The following is a 19,884-nucleotide window of genomic DNA, read 5'->3' on the forward strand; positions in this document are numbered from 1 at the left end:
TGAATAGTGATGTATAGTGTGCTGTATAGTGTGATGTATAGTGTGATGAATAGTGTCATGTATAGTGTGATGTATTGTGTGATGAATAGTGTGATGTATAGTGTGATGTATAGTGTCGTGTATAGTGTGATGAATAGTGTGATGTATAGTGCCATGTATAGTGCCATGTATAGTGCGATGTATAGTGTGATGTATAGTGTGATGTATAGTGCCATGTATAGTGTGATGTATAGTGTGATGAGTAGTGTGATGTATAGTGTCATGAATAATGTCATGTATATTGTGATGTATAGTGTCATGACTAATGTCATGTATAGTGTGATGTATAGTGTGATGTATAGTGTGATGAATAGTGTCATATATAGTGTCATGTATAGTGTGTAGGACGAACCCCCTCTCCCCCCCCACCCCACCCCCGCTGAAGCAAATGGCCCGTTTTCAGAACTAAAACATACAGGTTTATACATATGGAGTTTCTGGTGGTGCAAAAACAAAATAGAAAAAGGTCCACTTAGTTCATATTCAACCCCCCCCCCCCCCCCCGCCCCAGGTTCAGATCACGCTACGCCCCTGAATGTAATGATTTTATTTTATTAAATGTGGAATAAGTATACAGGAAAAGACAAGGAAACACCCTAATGTATGTTCATATCGTCAACTGTTTAACCGTACAGATATTTATGTTTTAAAGAAATTGTCTCTCTGTATGTATGTCCCTGTCTATCTGTTTCTCTCTGTCTGTCTATCTATCTGTATGTCTGTATCCCTATGTATGTATGTCTCTGTATGTAGCTCTCTGTCTGTCTGTCTCTCTGTCTGTATCTCTCTATCTGTCTCTCTGTATGTATGTCTGTACCTGCCTGTCTGACTGAATGTCTGTCTGCCTGTGTGTCTGTATCTCTGTCTCTCTGTGTGTATGTATGTCTGTCTGTCTTTATCTCTCTCTCTCTCTCTCTCTCTCTCTCTCTCTCTCTCTCTCTCTCTCTCTCTCTCTCTCTCTCTCTGTGTGTGTGTGTGTGTGTGTGTGTGTGTGTGTGTGTGTGAGAGAGAGAGTGGGTTTTATTCTCCTCTACACTTTTATGTTGCACTGCATAAGAATGAAACCCATTGCTATTGGTGAAGTAGGATATATAATGTGTCATCCTGGAAAGTGGCAGTCCTCTTAACGATAAAACATCTCAATGTATGTTCGTGTATTTATAAATGTGCATGCGTGCGATTTGTGAGTATGTATGTGTACGTTATCGATGGGCTGTGGTGGTGTCTTTTTCAGTGGATCATACACGTCTGTCTATCTCCCCTCCCCCTCTCTCGCTCTGTAAACACGTACCATGTGTAGGGTGCGTACGTGTGCGTGCAAGGTGTGTGTAAATCTGTGCGCACTCGTCGTGTGAATATATGTGTGTGCGTGTGTCTTCGTGTGTTGCTATCGTAAAGTAGAAGAGCTTTTATTTCAGACAGAAACGTGGCTCGCTAGAGTAGAGGAGGAGATAATAACGAAAGAAACAACTGGTAACTGTTGGTTGATGAACCGTAGAGTTTGGTAACAGTGAACGGCTCCGTGACAGCTGTCCCGTTTCCTGATTACGATGTAGTTCGTGTAAGTCTGACAGCCAGTTGTATGCCATATTGAGCACTCGAATTAGTGTACGGACTTCATCAGAACTTTAACATTTATTTGGCGAAACGGAAATATTTGAAAATGTCTGAAAGAGCGGATTAATGTGTAAAATGATTTTATGTTAATGATGTTTAACGTGTTTCCGTTATTATTTCTATTTTCGTTGCCACGCGTTACTCATTACAAGTCGTTAGGTGAGAGCGAATCTACAGGTATTTATAATGTGAAATGTGGATTACAACACTTATCGTCATAATTATTTCTGTTTGAAAATGTTTCAAGTCAGGGATATTTTTTTAAGTGAAGATTTATTTTGTTAATAATGATGCAAGTACTTCAATCGGGATTTTGTGAGTACGGTAGGTTATACATTTTTGGTTTATGTGTCCATTTGTTGCACTATTTTGGTTGAGTAATGTTTGAAACATGGTGTCACAAGTTTTGAATACCAGCTACATATACAGGGTATGTAACAAGGTTCGGACGTAGAAGAACCACACATTCTACGTCCCTTCGGACTACTCTGCTGTTACACACAGGCATCAAAATAAGTCGAGAATGGTCGTTCACGTTACCACATGTAAGAAAAGTCGAGAACGGTGTTTCGTTCTTGACAAAAATTTCAACAACGGTAGTTTCATTTCCGAATGTAAACCAGGCAATGCATTCCAAGCTTCCGCGTTTCATTTTCTGGTAAGGAATTGCATCGATGTGCAATTGCTAGCAGTAATAGTCATTCCGCATTTAAGCTGCATCCACTTGATGAATTTACTTCCGTGTTTCGTTTTCTGGTATGAAATTGCACCGATGTTTGTGTGCACGTGTGCAATTGGAAAGCAATTTCAGCAGTCCGTGTTTAAGCAGCGCCCGCTAGATAAATTTACTTCCAGATTTCGTTAGTTGTACCGATAACAGGAATTCAATTCTAACTTTCATATAGTTGTGGTAACCTATAGGTTACCAGGCTATATTTTGTGGTAACCTGTAAATGGGTTACCAGACACAATGCTTATTTCGATGCCTGTACACACTAACAATGTACTCTACGTATTTAACCGGAACATTTTTAGGGGTGCAGAAAGTACTCGCCCGCTCGCCAAATGCGAGTAAAAATTCTGACGGACGAGTTAAAGAATGCAACTACCAGTCTGATGGGCGATCTGTCTTTTTGATTTTGTTTGCAACGTGATGTTGATCACTTGCCAGGTGTTCTTACTAATGATTTGTTAATATATATATATGTCATTTGAAGTGAAGACACTGTATATTATAATATTATGAATAATATATTATTCTGCAGACTGGTAGAAATTATTGCGGGATAGTAAATTTTAGTTGATTCTGATCTAGTGAAATATGTTCCATTTCTGCACCCCTGATTATTCAAAGGGGTGCTGTCAGGTTTCTTCCTGAGATGTGTGCATTAGTGAAATTATGTTAAATATGTGTTATCAGTGAACTCTAAATTGATCGATGTAAAGATCTAATAGGATTATAATATATATATTTTTTTGCTACGTTATAGGCTTTCCCATGTGATGGCTCAGGACTATATACATGTATGCAGGCCATAGGATTTTCAAATTTCATGAGGAGACACTTTTTGGGTTCCGTGCCTTGTGAGCATGTGAACCCATCGGAAACTGTTTTTAGGTTTCGTGAAAACAAGTCATGAGAACTCATTTTTGATACCATCAATTTAAATTATCGCAAAAATCTGTGCAAAGAAACACATTTCAAACTCAATATAAAGTTGATTTTCGACATGCCTTCTCCATTATATATATGTGTATATATATATATATATATATATAGAGAGAGAGTGAGAGAGAGAGAGGGAGAGGTTATTACCAGAGTGTTTTTCGGTATCGTCAATATCATATATTAGGAATAAAAATTGTATTATGCGAGCATAATACATTATTTTTATTCCTAATATATGATATTGATGATACCGAAATACACGAGGGTAATAATCTCTTTATCATATAAACTCAAGCTTAATACAACATGTTTTTGTAAACTGTACACGCAACTTTAATTCCAGTCCGCCATTACTAGATATTCAAATGATGTAAGAATATGTGGCGTGGTGTATTTTTGAATTTTGGATGTCCTTGCGTTTTTTGTTTTATGAATGCTGGACAGCTTTCAGTGTCAAACTGCCATTGGAATGTTTTTATTTGATGACTATAAATGCATACGTCAATCATGGAGTGTCACCCAAGTACGTTTGCTTAAATGTCAATAAACCTAGTGCCGAGACCTCGACTAATTTACATCTAATTTGCAAAGTTATCAAATTCTTAAAGTATGTGATCTGAAAAATATCACATACTTTGATTGCACTGAAAATGTAAGATATTATATGATAAATATATATATTATTTATTTTAAATAATTGTAAGTCTCGATATATTAATCATGGGAAACAAAATTTTGGTTCTGTAATTTTACTGACATGCTACCGACACAGTACCAGAAATGATTGTTACCATGAAGTCCAAAGGCCTGTGTATGTATGAATGTTTAATTATAGTTTTCTTATTTGTAGATCTGAACACAAACATACATGTATGTAAACATGTGTCGAGCCGTTTAACGCAATGAGGATACACAGCTTGCTATAAAGCATGGAAAGATAACTGGCTTGGGTGCGTGTTAACTGTGATCATACCGTGTGGTTGTCGGTAGACGATAGTGATGTCTCTGATCGAGGGACTGGGGGATGAAGTGACGTTTGCCTTTGTCTTACTCACCGTTATCCTGGTGGCTGTGATCGCATGGGTCTCAACCCACACCAGAGAAATTCCCTTCATCAGTGTCATCGTCGTGGAACTCTCGCGTAGGTCAGAACAAGACCGACGTGTTGGTAACTCCGGCGATTCCTCAACGCCTAATGAAAGTAACATTCCTGAAGGTGAAGCTGATGCTACGGAAACCAATGAAAGCGTGGCCAGTGAGAATTCATTGTGTGATAACACGACTCAGAAAGCCAGTCCGATTGACGATTCTGCCTCTGAAGTTGCAAGTGGAACTGAGGGTTCAGGTGTTTTAGAAAACGATGATTCTGTTACCACGGTTACGGATCATTCTTGTACTGTCACCGACCTTCTTTCTACACAAGGAGATGTGATGGGAAAGACGGATGGTTTGAATGCAATAACCGAAATAAAGGGAGGCAATAACATTAGTTCTGATTCTGTTCCTGGAAGTCGACAGGTGACAGAAGGTAGTGAGAATTCAGCAGGGAACAATGCAACAGAGTGTGACACCACCGACGCGACAAGACAACATATGGAATCCGAGCTCCGACACCGGCGTCTTGCCTTCTTTGATGGTTCAAACCGTGGCAGCAACTCAGCTGATGACACCAGCTCTTCACACACTAACAAACAGAGTCACGGCAACAGTCACAGCAATTCTGCAGCGGCAACATCTGAAACATCAGCTTCAGCACCATCGTCCTGTTTGTCTACGCCTCTTGGTGAGGCTGAGGTTGAGGGTGAATTGCCCGCCACAGACAGAGTTAACTTGGCTGAACCCGGTACAGGCAGTGCGAGGTCATGTGATGCCAGCGAGTTGAGTGAATCTGGGAGTGAAATCCGAGTGCGACTGAAATATCTGAACGACACTCAGCGATTGGTGTACACACGACCTTCACAGACCGTCCAGGAGTTCAGGAGGTTCGTACAGTCATTGGCAGGGCTTCTAGATTATGGTAGCCCCACTCCCATGGCAAGTGATATTCAATGCTGGGCTAGTAAATACCTACTATTGCCATGCCTGACAGCTAGTGAAAACAAAATTGTCAAATGTTGCAGTTAACCCCACCTCAACCCACAATGTTAGTGTTTTAAGCTTGATCTCCCTCTTTTGGTGATATATATCTGATTATTACTATTATTTATTAAAATTATATTAACATAAAGTAAAGTAGGGCTAGTGAATTTTTAATTGTGGCTAGTAAATTTTAAAAATAAATGATCCCATGGATTAAAAAACAATTCTAAAAAGCCTGCATTGATTATATCATCTGGGTCAAAGGTGAATTTTAGGCAATGTTATGCATATATACATTGATTATTGATACAGGTATGAAAATGGACACCAGGGTTCCTGCCAGAGGGTATGAAGGGTAAAATTATGGACCCGAAAATGTTGGAAATTAATGGATATACAGTGAAACCCCTCCAAACCAGACATCCATGGGACCAAGTAAAATGTCAGTTTTTCAGAGGTGTCCGGTCTTCAGGGGTCTGCATTTACGTAACTATCTTCCGTTCTCCATTAAATAGGGAAATTGATAAAGTGTTTAAAAAACAACAACAAATTCACTGGCCTTCTGTTGGATGATGGGACCAGAAATAGGGATGTTTTTGGTGTGGGCTTGCAGGGTATCTGCCAGAGGGTAAAACGGGTATGGTGCCATACCCAAATTATTATTATTTTAAGTTACCATTTTGACTCTTATCATTATTGTATGATTTTCTTAACCCTAACTCTAAATGTAACCCATTTTCTTCGTGGGGGAGGGCCCCTGTTGACTGTGGTTGCATTCAATTCCTTTCACTATTAGAGCTTTAAAGGGACACACCCTAGTTTTTAAACACTACGGCATACCTTTCACTATTAGAGCTTAAACTGCCGTTTATTTCCGCTATTGTTCTTTAAAAACAGACCCTAGTTTTTAAACACTACAGCATATTTCCTATTAGAGCTTTAAAGTTTTTTGAACACTACGGCATACCTTTCACTATTAGAGCTTTAAAGGGACACACCCTAGTTTTTAAACACTACGGCTACCTTTCACTACCTTTCAGAGCTTTAAAGGGACACACCCTAGTTTTTAAACACTACGGCATACCTTTCACTATTAGAGCTTTAAAGGGACACACCCTAGTTTTTAAACACTACGGCATACCTTTCACTATTAGAGCTTTAAAGGGACACACCCTAGTTTTTAAACACTACGGCATACCTTTCACGGCATACCTTTCACTATTAGAGCTTTAAAGGGACACACCCTAGTTTTTAAACACTACGGCATACCTTTCACTATTAGAGCTTTAAAGGGACACACCCTAGTTTTTAAACACTACGGCATACCTTTCACTATTAGAGCTTTAAAGGGACACACCCTAGTTTTTAAACACTACGGCATACCTTTCACTATTAGAGCTTTAAAGGGACAGACCTATTGTTCACTATTAGAGCTTTAAAGGGACACACCCTAGTTTTTAAACACTACGGCATACCTTTCACTATTAGAGCTTAGAGCTTTAATTAGGGACAGACCCTAGTTTTTAAACACTACGGCATACCTTTCACTATTAGAGCTTTAAAGGGACAGACCCTAGTTTTTAAACACTACGGCATACCTTTCACTATTAGAGCTTTAAAGGGACAGACCCTAGTTTTTAAACACTACGGCATACCTTTCACTATTAGAGCTTTAAAGGGACAGACCCTAGTTTTTAAACACTACGGCATACCTTTCACTATTAGAGCTTTAAAGGGACACACCCTAGTTTTTAAACACTACTTTAAAGGGACAGACCTATTTCTCACTATTAGAGCTTTAAAGGGACACACCCTAGTTTTTAAACACTACGGCATACCTTTCACTATTAGAGCTTTAAAGGGACACACCCTAGTTTTTAAACACTACGGCATACCTTTCACTATTAGAGCTTTAAAGGGACACACCCTAGTTTTTAAACACTACGGCATACCTTTCACTATTAGAGCTTTAAACACTACAGGGACACTAGACCCTAGTTTTTAAACACTACGGCATACCTTTCACTATTAGAGCTTTAAAGGGACACACCCTAGTTTTTAAACACTACGGCATACCTTTCACTATTAGAGCTTTAAAGGGACAGACCCTAGTTTTTAAACACTACGACATACCTTTCACTATTAGAGCCGTTTATAGGGACAGACCCTAGTTTTTAAACACTAAGGCATATTTCTCACTATTAGAGCTTTAAAGGGACACACCCTAGTTTTTAAACACTACGGCATACCTTTCACTATTAGAGCTTTAAAGGGACACACCCTAGTTTTTAAACACTATTAGAGCTTTAAAGGGACACACCCTAGTTTTTAAACACTACGGCATACCTTTCACTATTAGAGCTTTAAAGGGACAGACCCTAGTTTTTAAACACTACGGCATACCTTTCACTATTAGAGCTTTAAAGGGACACACCCTAGTTTTTAAACACTACGGCATACCTTTCACTATTAGAGCCGTTTATAGGGACAGACCCTAGTTTTTAAACACTACGGCATACCTTTCACTATTAGAGCTTTAAAGGGACATGCACCCTTGTTTTTAAACACTACGACATACCTTTCACTATTAGAGCCGTTTATAGGGACAGACCCTAGTTTTTAAACACTAAGGCATATTTCTCACTATTAGAGCTTTAAAGGGACACACCCTAGTTTTTAAACACTACAGGGACACACCCTAGTTTTTAAACACTACGGCATACCTTTCACTATTAGAGCTTTAAAGGGACACACCCTAGTTTTTAAACACTACGGCATACCTTTCACTATTAGAGCTTTAAAGGGACACACCCTAGTTTTTAAACACTACGGCATACCTTTCACTATTAGAGCTTTAAAGGGACACACCCTAGTTTTTAAACACTACGGCATACCTTTCACTATTAGAGCTTTAAAGGGACACACCCTAGTTTTTAAACACTACGGCATACCTTTCACTATTAGAGCTTTAAAGGGACAGACCTATTTTTCACTATTAGAGCTTTAAAGGGACACACCCTAGTTTTTAAACACTACGGCATACCTTTCACTATTAGAGCTTTAAAGGGACAGACCTATTGTTCACTATTAGAGCTTTAAAGGGACAGACCCTAGTTTTTAAACACTACGGCATACCTTTCACTATTAGAGCCGTTTAATTTGTCCTGTGTTCAGTTTAGAGGGGTTTAGAGGGGTACAATTTAGTGTTAAGTTGTGTAAATCATAGGACCATGGAAAACGTGTTTTGAGGGGATTCTGGTTTAGAGTGAGTCCGGTTTAGAGGGGTACAATTTAGTGTTAAAAGTTGCGTAAATCATGGGACCATGGAAAATGTGTTTTGAGGTGATTCTGGTTTAGAGGGGGTCTGGTTTAGAGGGAGTCCAGTTTAGAGGGGTTCTGGTGTTGAGGGGATTCCAGTTTAGAGGGAGTCTGGTTTAGAGGGGGTCTGGTGATGAGGGGATTCCGGTTTAGAGGGAGTCCGGTTTAGAGGGGGTCTGGTTTAGAGGGGGTCTGGTGTTGAGGGGATTCTAGTTTAGAGGGGATCCGGTTTAGAGGGGGACTGGTGTTGAGGGGATTCCGCTTTAGAAGGGGTCCAGTTTAGAGGGGTCTGGTGTTGAGGGGATTCCGGTTTAGAGGGGGACGAACTGGTGTTGAGGGGGTCCGGTTTAGAGGGGGACGAACTGGTGTTGAGGGGGTCCGGTGTAGAAGGGGTCCGGTTTTGAGGGGGTCCGGTGTTGAGGGCTTTCACTGTACATGTACTTTTAGAATTTTTAGAATGTTTAAAAGTACATGAAATGCAGTGTCCACAATTTCAAATGATTTCAAACTCATAACCAGGGTTTAGACTGAAGCCTGTAAAATATCAGCAATTTTCATTTAGCCAAACAGCAAAAATGGCCGGACGTCTGTAAACAGACGGTTTTTGAATGAGCTTTTTAGCGAATTAGTAATGAAATATGTTCGCCAATTTCATCTCTAAATTCACATTTGGTGATTTGGGGAAAAACAGCCTAACCCTGCATAACCACTGTCTGTGGGATGGTGTATATAACAGATCCCTTACTACTAATAGAAAAATTCTGGTTTCCTCTGTAAAACCATATGTCAAAATTACCAAATGTTTGACATCCAATAGCCAATGGTTAATAAATCAATGTGCTCTAGTGGTGTTGTTAAACAAAATAAAGTTTAACTTTATTAAAGATTCCTTGCTACAAATGGACAGATATTGCGGCCTTATATGTCAAAATTACTAAATGTCCGACATCCAATAGCCTATAGTTAATTTATCAATCTGCTCTAGTGGTGTTGTTAAACAAAACAAACTTTAACTCCAAGACTATTTATAAAATGTACCAAATATTTGACATCCAGTAGCCTATCATTAATAAATCAATCTGCTCTAGTGGTGTCATTAAACAAAAGCAAAAAACAAACAACGACAGTGATATATATTAATTTTTTTTCAGAGCGCACTTCGCATCGGAACTGGCCAACAACAAACTGGTGCGGTTCATATTCAACGGTCAGGATCTGCGTAACGACGGCTACACGCTGCAGTCATACAACATCGTCGACAACAGCGTCGTGCACTGTCTGGTCACGCAGACACAGCAGACCCCGCACGTCATGCCACACGACGACGACCTTGACCTAGATGTGGGTCACCTGATGCTGCCTCTGTTTGGCTTCATCCTGGCTGTAATCTGGTACCTGCGCTTCTCCTACAGGCAGTACTTCAACGCGATGTCCACGCTCTGCCTCGTGGGTGTCACGTTCCTCTTCTTCTTGGGAGTTGTCTCCTCCTACAACGGACACAGACGTAGAGTGCACGTCGACTGATATTTATCTTTAACTCACATCACTCAGTTTGTTAGTCTGGGGTGCTTTAAAGGTTCAAGTGTAAAGTTCTACAAATGTCTTGGGTAATTTAAAGGTGCATTGTCACAATAACATAATTAAGTGTAAAGTTCTGCAAACATCTTGGGTAATTTAAAGGTGTGTTGTCACAGTAACATAATTAAGTGTAAATTTCTGCAAACATCTTGGGTAATTTAAAGGTGCGTTGTCACAGTAACATAATTAAGTGTAAAGTTCTGCAAACGTCTTGGGTAATTTAAAGGTGCATTCTCACAGTAACATAATTAAGTGTAAAGTTCTGCAAACGTCTTGGGTAATTTAAAGGTGCATTCTCACAGTAACTGCAAATGTCATATTTTACTATGTTTGCCTATATTTACGATACATTTTAATGTGTTATCAGTGGGCGTGAACAGTGGTTCTTTTGAGAAATCTTTGGCGAAAGGAAACCATTGAAAATATTTATCCTATATTAGTTAAAGTAGAATGATTTATTTATGATTTGCTTATAAGCAGTATATGGAGGTGCAGTTCAAATTCAGACTTTGACGTCACGTGTTAACCTGTTGGACTTTGTAATAATATATAAGATTAAAAAATATGTGTAAAGAATTTATTTGTACATAATATTTTGTGGGCATGTAATTAACCCACCCACTAGAGATTGTGCCCACCCCCCCACTCAAGCTATTGTTCCTACAGGACTGTTAGGTTAGAACAGTTTGAGAACTCCGGCTTTGGAGAACTAGCCTGTAGAATGGGAGTGGGGTGGTGGGTGGGGCGGGGGCTTGGAGGAAAACATCACATTCACGTGGATGTTCAGATTAACTTCCCTTTGGAAGAAGTTATTACGATACATTAGTGAAAAACATTGAGAATGAACATCACAGATCACCATATGATCAGAAGAAATTTGACCTTTACCCCTATTAACTGGGAAATTGGTGGAAACAGAACTAAATGCAAAGACTGCATATGTTTTCAAATATCACATTTTCATATTTCCACGGGTACTTTTACTTCAGGTAACCTAGGGGGTTCCGGTGTGAACCCGGGGGTACACATGTATTTCAAACTTTAATTTTCATTACATTGCTATAGCAGTTTACGAAACCAAACAGAAATACAACAGAGTGATGTAGCATGGTCTGGATCTGGGGGTTCCAGTGTGAACCTGGGGGTTCCTGAATGAACCTGGGGGTTCCAGTTTAAACCTGGGAATTCCAGTGTGCACCTAGGGGTTCCAGTGTAAACTTGGAGATTCCAGTATGATCCTAGGGGTTCCAGTATGAACCTGGGGGTTCCAGTGTGAACCTAGATTTCAGTGTGAACCTGGGGGTTCCAGTGTGAACCTAGATTCCAGTGTGAACCCGGGGGTTCCGGTATGAACCTGGGGGGTTCCGGTGTGAACCCAGGGGGTTCCGGTGTGAACCTAGTAGATCCAGAATACCTATATGAATAGCCTAATTTTGCACTGTAAAATTATTTTATTCTCGGGGATGGGGGATAGAGGTGGGAGGACCACCACTTCTTAATCCCCTGCAATACAGTTATAAATAGGAAAACAGTTTGTAATAGACTTATTGCCTTGGACTAATTTAATAAATTATTATTTATTTGAGATTATTTTATAATAAACTAATAATTTAATATCATGTAATTTCATGTTGTATGTACGAGTATATATACATATACATAATGTGACAGGTGCGTGTGCAGGGGGAAGGGGTGGTCTGGGGGTTGACTCCCTCCTGATCAAAGCGAATTATGTTGTTTTTTTTCAATATATTTTCCAAGGAAGCATGAACCGACCCTCTAGAAACGTAGTCTAGATCCACACACACACCCCACCCCCCCCCCCCCCCCCCACACCCCCCCCCCCACACACCCCACCCACCCCCATCATTTCTTGTACACGCGTCTGTGTGTTTAATACTAACACGCATGTATAGGTATATGGAACCCCTTTTCATTTTAAACAGAAGTACAAGACCATGTGATAAACGTTCTCGAAAGCCACACGTTCGGATGTTTCCGTCATGTTTGTACTTGTACAAGAATAATGTGAACAATCTGGCGATCTATACGAGAGGGTTGTTGGTTTATTTGTTTGATTTGTCGTATAAAATGAAATAAAGAAATTAAAAATAACTAAATACCTTCAAGTCTGGTTGTATAGTTGCAAAAACACGCACGAACGCGTACGCGCGCGTGCACATTCACCACTACAGACGCATACACACGACTACTGGCTCACACACGGAGCACTACGTACATACACAACACCACGCGCGCACACAACACGTACATAGCACAACACACATCACTACGCGCACACAGCACAATACAGGCGCCCGAGCACACACGCACACGGCACTACGCACTCACTACACATACACACGCACAGTACTACTTTGACAGCACTACGCATACACAGACGTGCACTACGCACACACAACACTAAGCACAAATACAACACACACACGCAGAACTACGCACACTCAACACAGATTATTATTATTAAAGTAAAATGACTAATAAATGTTAGCTAAATGAGTGCACAGGCGCGAATCCAGTAGGTTGGTAGGTGTAGGAGACGCAACCTTTTACAGAAGTATCTCGGTCGAGCGCTTTACCGACTGAGCTGTATCCTGACCCTCGGGTGTTACAATATCAGGCAAGGGTCGTGAGATCGAATCACCTCGATGGTCCCTTACTCTGATGTTGTATACTTCTTTTACCTGACCCAACCGCGTCAAACGATTGGCATATCTGCAGTCAATTAAAATGTATCGGGTGATAAACGGTACTTTTTTGATAAGGGGAGATAATTCGTGTAGACTTAATTATTAAACCTAGTTACTCCCCATTTATGGTTGCGCATGTTTTATTATTAATGCCACCGGCCTCGGTGGTGTCATGGTTAAGCCATCGGACATAAGACACCAACCAGGTACAGGGTTCGCAACCCGGTACCGGCTCTCACCCAGAGCGAGTTTTAACAACTCCGTGGGTAGGTGTAAGGCAACTACACCCTCTTCTCTCTCACTAACAATTAACAACTCACTGTCCTGGTCAGACAGCTCTGATAGCTGAGGTGTAGGCCCAAGACAGTGTGCTTGAACCTTAATTGGATATAAGCACGAAATGAAATTATTAATGCTAGTAGATAAAATGATCTGCTTTTCACTGTAAACTATTTTATCTTGTATTATTATTGTCCCTGGAGGGAGGGAGAGATACATACGACCTCCCATTTTTAAAATGGAGGAGGGGGAACGGCGTTGAAAGATGAGTTTTGCATCGAACATTAATATAGGGTGCCAAACGATTCCAAATTCCCTTATAAGACTGAGTACATCCAAGTTAATCTCTCAAGTTGAAAATAATATAATAATGCTTGCAGGCCCCGTGCTTATAAACCTTAAAAGTCTAGACTTTAATGAAGTCCAGACTTTAACGTCATGGCAACGCCATTCAATTAGCATTACGTTAAAGTCTGGACTTTATTAAAGTCTAGATTTTAAGTTTTATAAGCACGGGCCCAGATGTTTACTGTTTAATGACATTTACTTAGTAACTTATCACATGGTTGCACAAGAAATGCTTCATAATCCAAGGTTCTGTTCCGTATACGGGGCAGGATGTAGCTCAATGGTAAAAAGTTCGCATAATGCGCGGTCGCTCTAAGATCGACTCCATTCGGTGGGTCTATTAGGTTATTTCTCGTTCCACCCAGTGCTCCAGAACTAGTGTACAGTGGTGTGGCAGTGTTTGTTGTGATACAATGTTGGTTCATCTGACCAGTGAATTGCTGTACTTTATTTTGATCCAACTACCATTGTGCTTGTGAAGGGTCCTACTAAAAATAGCATGTCAGTTTTTGTACAGGACTAGAGTAGTCATGGACGCTATCCGTTATCTTTTACATGAGCAGCTTAACCCCTATTTGTTTCTGATTTACTTTAAGGGTGAGGGGTGGTAGTATTTATATTCATGTGTATATGTCGACTGATGGGAGTTTTAGGCACCTATGTTACTATTGTCGTTTATGGGATTTGATTTGGTGGCGTAAGAAGGATTTCCTCGGAAGTGGCTGTCCTCTTATAGACGAGGTACTCTATAGAAATTCATGGAGTCAAACAGTATTTTGCCAAACGCCCATTCCACTCTGCATTGTGCAGAGATACGGCCCTCACTGATCGGATTGAATGCGTATGTAGTACGTACGTTGGCTTGCGAAGATGGAAGGAAGGAAGGAAATGTTAAACGACGCACTCAGTACATTTTATTTACGGTTATATGGCATCAGACATATGGCCAAGAACCACGCAGATATTGAGGGAGGAAACCCGCTGTCACCACTTCATAGGCTACTCTTTTCGAACAACAGCAAGGGATCTGTTATATGCACCGTCCCACATACAGGATAGTATGCGAAGATGAGGCCAAGGTGGAAAATGAACATATGCACATGTAAATACATGCTATTGTTCGTGGTGTAGGGGTTGGGTGTGGCAAACACTTTCAGTGATCGCTTGAATATAATACCCTCTCTCTCCCTCCACCTCCCCTCTTTCTCAGCGAGTGTGATGTGTACGATGTGTGAGTTATGTGTATGAATCTATTAGAACTTTTTTTTAACCAAACATTTCACACAATATGCTATATAACTATAATCAGTAATCGGTTTCCTTTTCAATTAGTTTTTTCTCTTTACAACTATTTTACTGAAAACGCAGTTAATACTGCTGTGACGGAGACAGCCGTCTGCACATTAACTTTTGACCGGGGTCTGAAACAAATTGGAATAGCACTTTAATGATCGAAGGCCAGTACATGGAGTAATTAACCCAAGAAGGTTCCCTGTATTAGTTAGATGGTATCTGTATTGTTGGTAGTTTTAGAGAATTAGTGTGGACATTATTTCGCCACTCGTCCATACATGGCAGGACTGCCAAAGATGGGACCCAGCTGCCAAAAATCCAAATAGGGGATATAAGCTGACAGTTCGTTCTGTATAGGGACATGGGTGGGGTGTACATTGGTACAAAGCACGTATAGAGAGACGGTGGAAACGCTGTCTTCTGGGCGAACTTTATTAGTCCAGTGGACAAAGGTAACTATATTTTACTGCTCTGTAGTAACTGAAAGGTATTTTGTTGTGGCATTCAAGTATTATAATTATCTGTATTCTTGTTTTGCTTAGTGGGGGAATGACAGCTGGTAATCTAAGTCAGACCTATTAAAGTAAACTGTAGGCGTCGCTTACCCAAAATATATATAGAGAGGTTATAATATCTATAACTGGTGATCCTAATATTATGACCTGGTAAATTATAGGTCCTCTGAATACTGGATGTAGAGAAGACTGAGGATAATAATTATATCTATAACTGGTAATCCTAATATCATGACCTGGTAAATTGTAGGTCCTCTGAATATTGGATGTAGAGAAGACTGAATAATAATAATAATTATTATATCTATAGGTGGTAATCCTAGTATCATGACCTGGTAAATTGTAGGTCCTCTGAATATTAGATGCAGAGAAGACTAAGGATAATAATTAATTATTCTAAGGTTGGGTGATGTTTTAACTGCCAAGTGATTACGTTTACGCGTGGTGCTCAGCCTAGAGGTGGTGTGACACCGGTTATAACAAGCCATGTAAGTGCTGTAACACTTTCCTGGTATTATATAATATATATTTGAAACTTAAACTTGTGTTGTTGTCTTTCTAGTGAATTTAACGTTGGTTAGTAGTAAATATAAATATATATACAATCCTGTCTCCTGAATACCCCTAGAGCCAAGCCACTCGGGTAGAAACCTACCCGATACAGGGAGATCCATTTGTATAGGTTGGGATATTTGGAAAAATACTGTTACACCCATTGCGGGTTTCTGATTCTGTTACCTGGGAACTAAGTGGTGGTAGCAGTTGCCGGTAACGGCTTTTAGAAATTCCCGTGACAACTGCCGACTTGTTTTAATCGGAAATAAACAATTTTGTTCAGATCGAAACGAATTTCTTCAACCAATCAGTTTGTGCGATGCAACATCAATGTTTGGTATGGGTGAAAGCAATCTTCTTTTAATATCATTTAGTAAACGAATTACGAGTCGCAAATTGTCTACTAATCTGTGCGAAATCGTCTCTAAAGGCCACGTTACACGATAAGAGTGCCTTGTACGACAACAGCAACTGCTGAAATCGTAATGTTGTCTTAGCACAATCGGGTATTCTCGTACGGAGTACTCGTATCGTCTCGTGTAGCGTCGTCTTAAAGGCATACTGTCACGGATTTAAGGACCTTATTTCTCTTATTTTTTCTTATTTTTATTTTATTGTTGAAAAAAGTCCATTTTGGGACAAATCAAATACATATTTTTCACGTAATACTTTGTTAGGTCATTTAATAGGTCAGTGGTCTGTGACAATATGCCTTTAAAGGTGATCCCACACGATACGAGTGTTTCGTACGAGAATAGCAACAGATGAAATCGTATTGTTGTCTATTCACAAACTGCTATTTTCATACGAGGCACTCGTATAGTGTGGCGTCACCTTAAATTCTAACCGAGTCGCACTGCGAGCCATAATTAATGCATTTACCAAAACATCGATAACCAGTGAGGACCAAGCAGGTAACTGAATATACTGAGTAACACACGTCTTTTTTTTAATTGTCCATAATTTATTTACAATTATCCAGCTTGAATCTCAGTAGTTTTTGTGATTATCAAAATTACCAACGTCCTGTGGACACTTTAGGTCTGTTTTGACAATCTGTGTCCTGAATTAATTGTATCATGAAAATAATATATGTTAACATATTAGCGTTTCTTTTGTTGTTTGGTATACACAGAGAACGCTTTTTGGGTGGCCGTTAGATACCATTTATCTTATAACAAGTATATATAACGAGCGAATATGATTAATGATAGGGCGGGATGCAGCTCAGTGGTAAAGCGCTCACTTTATGCGATCCATTTATGATTGATTCCCATCGGTGGGCCCATTGGGCTATTTCTCGTTCCAGCCAGTGCACCACGATTGGTATATCAAAGGCCGTGGTATATGCTATCCTGTCTTTGGGATGGTGCATATAAATCACCCCTTGCTACTAATGCGGAAAAAAAATGTAGCGTGTTTTCTCTCTAAAACTACGTCAAAATTAAACGTTTGACATCCAATAGCCGATGTTTAATACATCAATTTTTGTACTAGTGGTGTCGTTAACAAAACAAAGTGTAACTTGTTTTGATTAATGGTTATCTAACGGCCTTGCGAGTAGTATTCGTTTCTTACTTAGACGTAGCCCAGTGGTAACGCGGTCGGTTTGGGATCGATCCCCGTCAGTGGGCCCATTGGGCTATTTCTCGTTCCAGCCAGTGCACCACGACTGGTACATCAAAGGCCGTGGTATGTGCTATCCTGTCTATGGAATGGTGCATATAAAAGATCCCTTGCTGCCAATCGAAAAGAGCAGCCCATGAAGTGACGACAGCAGGTTTCCTCCTTCAATATCTGTGTGGTCCTTAACCATATATCTAACGCCATATAACCGTAAATAAAATGTGTTGAGTGCGTCGTTAAATAAAACATTTCGTTCCTTCTTTTTATCCCCAAGAACAAGACATAAAAGAAATTTAGACAACGTTTTGAACCAAAACATATTTGCCATGATTGCGCGCGAACCGTAAACTAATTATTAAAGGAACAGACCCTAGTTTTTAAACACTAAGGCATATTGGTCACTATTAAAGCCGTTTATGATCACTGAAATCAAACATTACTTATATTGTATTGCTTAGATTATCCATTTCCGCAACACTGAGGTGTTTCTGGTCATCCTGGTGTTTCTAACACCACAAAATAAACGTAATGGTTATGGAGTCGCGTTTTAGTCTTATTTTCAAGGTTAATTCAATGTCACAGATTCTTGTTTTACTCTGTTGTATCCAAATTTGTCACAGGTTTGTAAATTAACCAAACTTAGTGTCCATTTTTACGGGTTGAAACTATGGTCTAGGTGCAAAATATGTCTTGGTGTTAAAAAACTAGGGTCTGTCCCTTTACGCCATAGGTAACAAACAGTTTCAGTGATGTTAATTTCATTTGACGATTTGGCTTTAACTTCTAGGTCATTAACATAGAGCAGCCAGTCAGATGTTATAAAATTGATATCCTACATATGTGGTGTTTCACTTTATGTTACCACCGCATTTCACACAGTGTTCTCTTCAACGAACACATATGGAAAAGTTAGAAACGAAAGTTTGTTTTGTTTAACGATACCACTAGAGCATATCGGCTGTTGGATGGCAAACAACTGGTAATTTTTGACGCAAAGTCTTAGTTGAAACCCTCTACATTTTACATTTAGAAGCGAGGGATCTTTTATATGCAGTTCCATAGATAGAACAGCACATACCACGGCCTTTTGATATACACGTTTTTGTTTGTTTTGTTTTGTTTTGATCTGTCTGTTCTGTTAAGTTTTTGTATTGTTTGTTTCTTTGTTTCTTTCTTCTCTTTCCCTAAAGAATCTCTGGCACCGTCACAATGGTATTTTCTGGGGACAACCCCCTCTCACCCCCCCCCCCCCCCCCCCCAACAAAACAACAAAAAAATAAACCAACGACGAAACCCCTCAAACAACAACAACAAATAGCTAAAAGCAAGCACAAACCACCACTCAGAAAACACACAAACACCCTCCCCTGTAAAAAAAAACCTGAAGAAAAAAGAAAAGAAAACCCCAACAAACAAAAAACCCACACAAAACCCCCAACAACAAAACACACTAAAAATAACACTCACGTCCCCCCCCCCCCCCCCCCGGCAAAACCCCCCAACAACAAAACATACTAAAAATAACACTCACGTTCCCCCCCCCCCCCCGGCAAAACCCCCCAACAACAAAACACACTAAAAATAACACTCACGTTCCCCCCCCCCCCCCCCCCCCGGCAAAACCCCCCAACAACAAAACATACTAAAAATAACACACACTCCCTCCCCTCCCCCCCGGCAAAACCCCCCAAAACAACCCCAAAACAGCAAACACCCCCACCGAAAGAACAAGATAAAAAGCTACCACCACCCCTAAAAAAGAACCCCAACAAACAACCCCCTCCCCAACAAAACTTCCCAGGAAAACCCTCAGATAAAAAAACAAAACAAAAAACTAATAACAACCTACTAGTTATATTAGCGGTATATTGACAGAGACGATATGCGTGGCGTTTGTAAATGTCAATGACGTATTGTTAATCGAAGACGAAAGAAACAAATGTTTTATTTAACGACGCACTCAACACATTTTATTTACGGTTATATGGCGTCAGACATATGGTTAAGGACCACACAGATTTTGAGAAGAAACCCGCTGTCGCCACTACATGGGCTACTCTTTCCGATTAGCAGCAAGGGATCTTTTATTTGCGCTTCCCACAGGCAGGATAGCACAAACCATGGCTTTTGTTGAACCAGTTATGGAACACTGGTCGGTGCAAGTGGTTTACACCTACCCATTGAGCCTTGTGGAACACTCACTCAGGGTTTGGAGTCGGTATCTGGATTAAAAATCCCATGCCTCGACTGAGATTCG

General features: G+C 40.1%; 1 protein-coding gene across 2 annotated transcripts; it reads left to right on the forward strand.

Annotated features, from left to right (window-relative positions):
- The first annotated feature begins 1,521 nt into the window (after positions 1–1,521).
- LOC121385212 (transmembrane and ubiquitin-like domain-containing protein 1) lies at positions 1,522–12,415 on the forward strand. 2 transcript variants are annotated; one of them, XM_041515783.1, is made up of 3 exons: positions 1,522–1,600; positions 4,176–5,307; positions 9,874–12,415. In XM_041515783.1, the coding sequence occupies exons 2-3, from the start codon at positions 4,325–4,327 to the stop codon at positions 10,244–10,246; spliced, it is 1,356 nt and encodes a 451-aa protein (XP_041371717.1). In that variant the 5' UTR covers positions 1,522–1,600; positions 4,176–4,324; the 3' UTR covers positions 10,247–12,415. The 2 variants fall into 2 exon arrangements, with proteins under 2 accessions (XP_041371717.1, XP_041371716.1); XM_041515782.1 differs by lacking the exon at positions 1,522–1,600 and adding an exon at positions 1,607–1,833.
- Positions 12,416–19,884: the final 7,469 nt, after the last annotated feature.

Source organism: Gigantopelta aegis, chromosome 11 (genome assembly GCF_016097555.1).
Source record: "Gigantopelta aegis isolate Gae_Host chromosome 11, Gae_host_genome, whole genome shotgun sequence".
Taxonomy (NCBI): Eukaryota; Metazoa; Mollusca; class Gastropoda; order Neomphalida; family Peltospiridae; genus Gigantopelta; species Gigantopelta aegis.

Bases quoted from the DNA above. Each gene is read 5' to 3' on its own strand.
- LOC121385212 (XM_041515783.1), top strand. From the start codon at position 4,325: ATGTCTCTGATCGAGGGACTGGGGGATGAAGTGACGTTTGCCTTTGTC. The intron at 5,308-9,873 runs GTTCGTACAGTC...ATTTTTTTTCAG, and splicing joins ACCGTCCAGGAGTTCAGGAG to AGCGCACTTCGCATCGGAAC.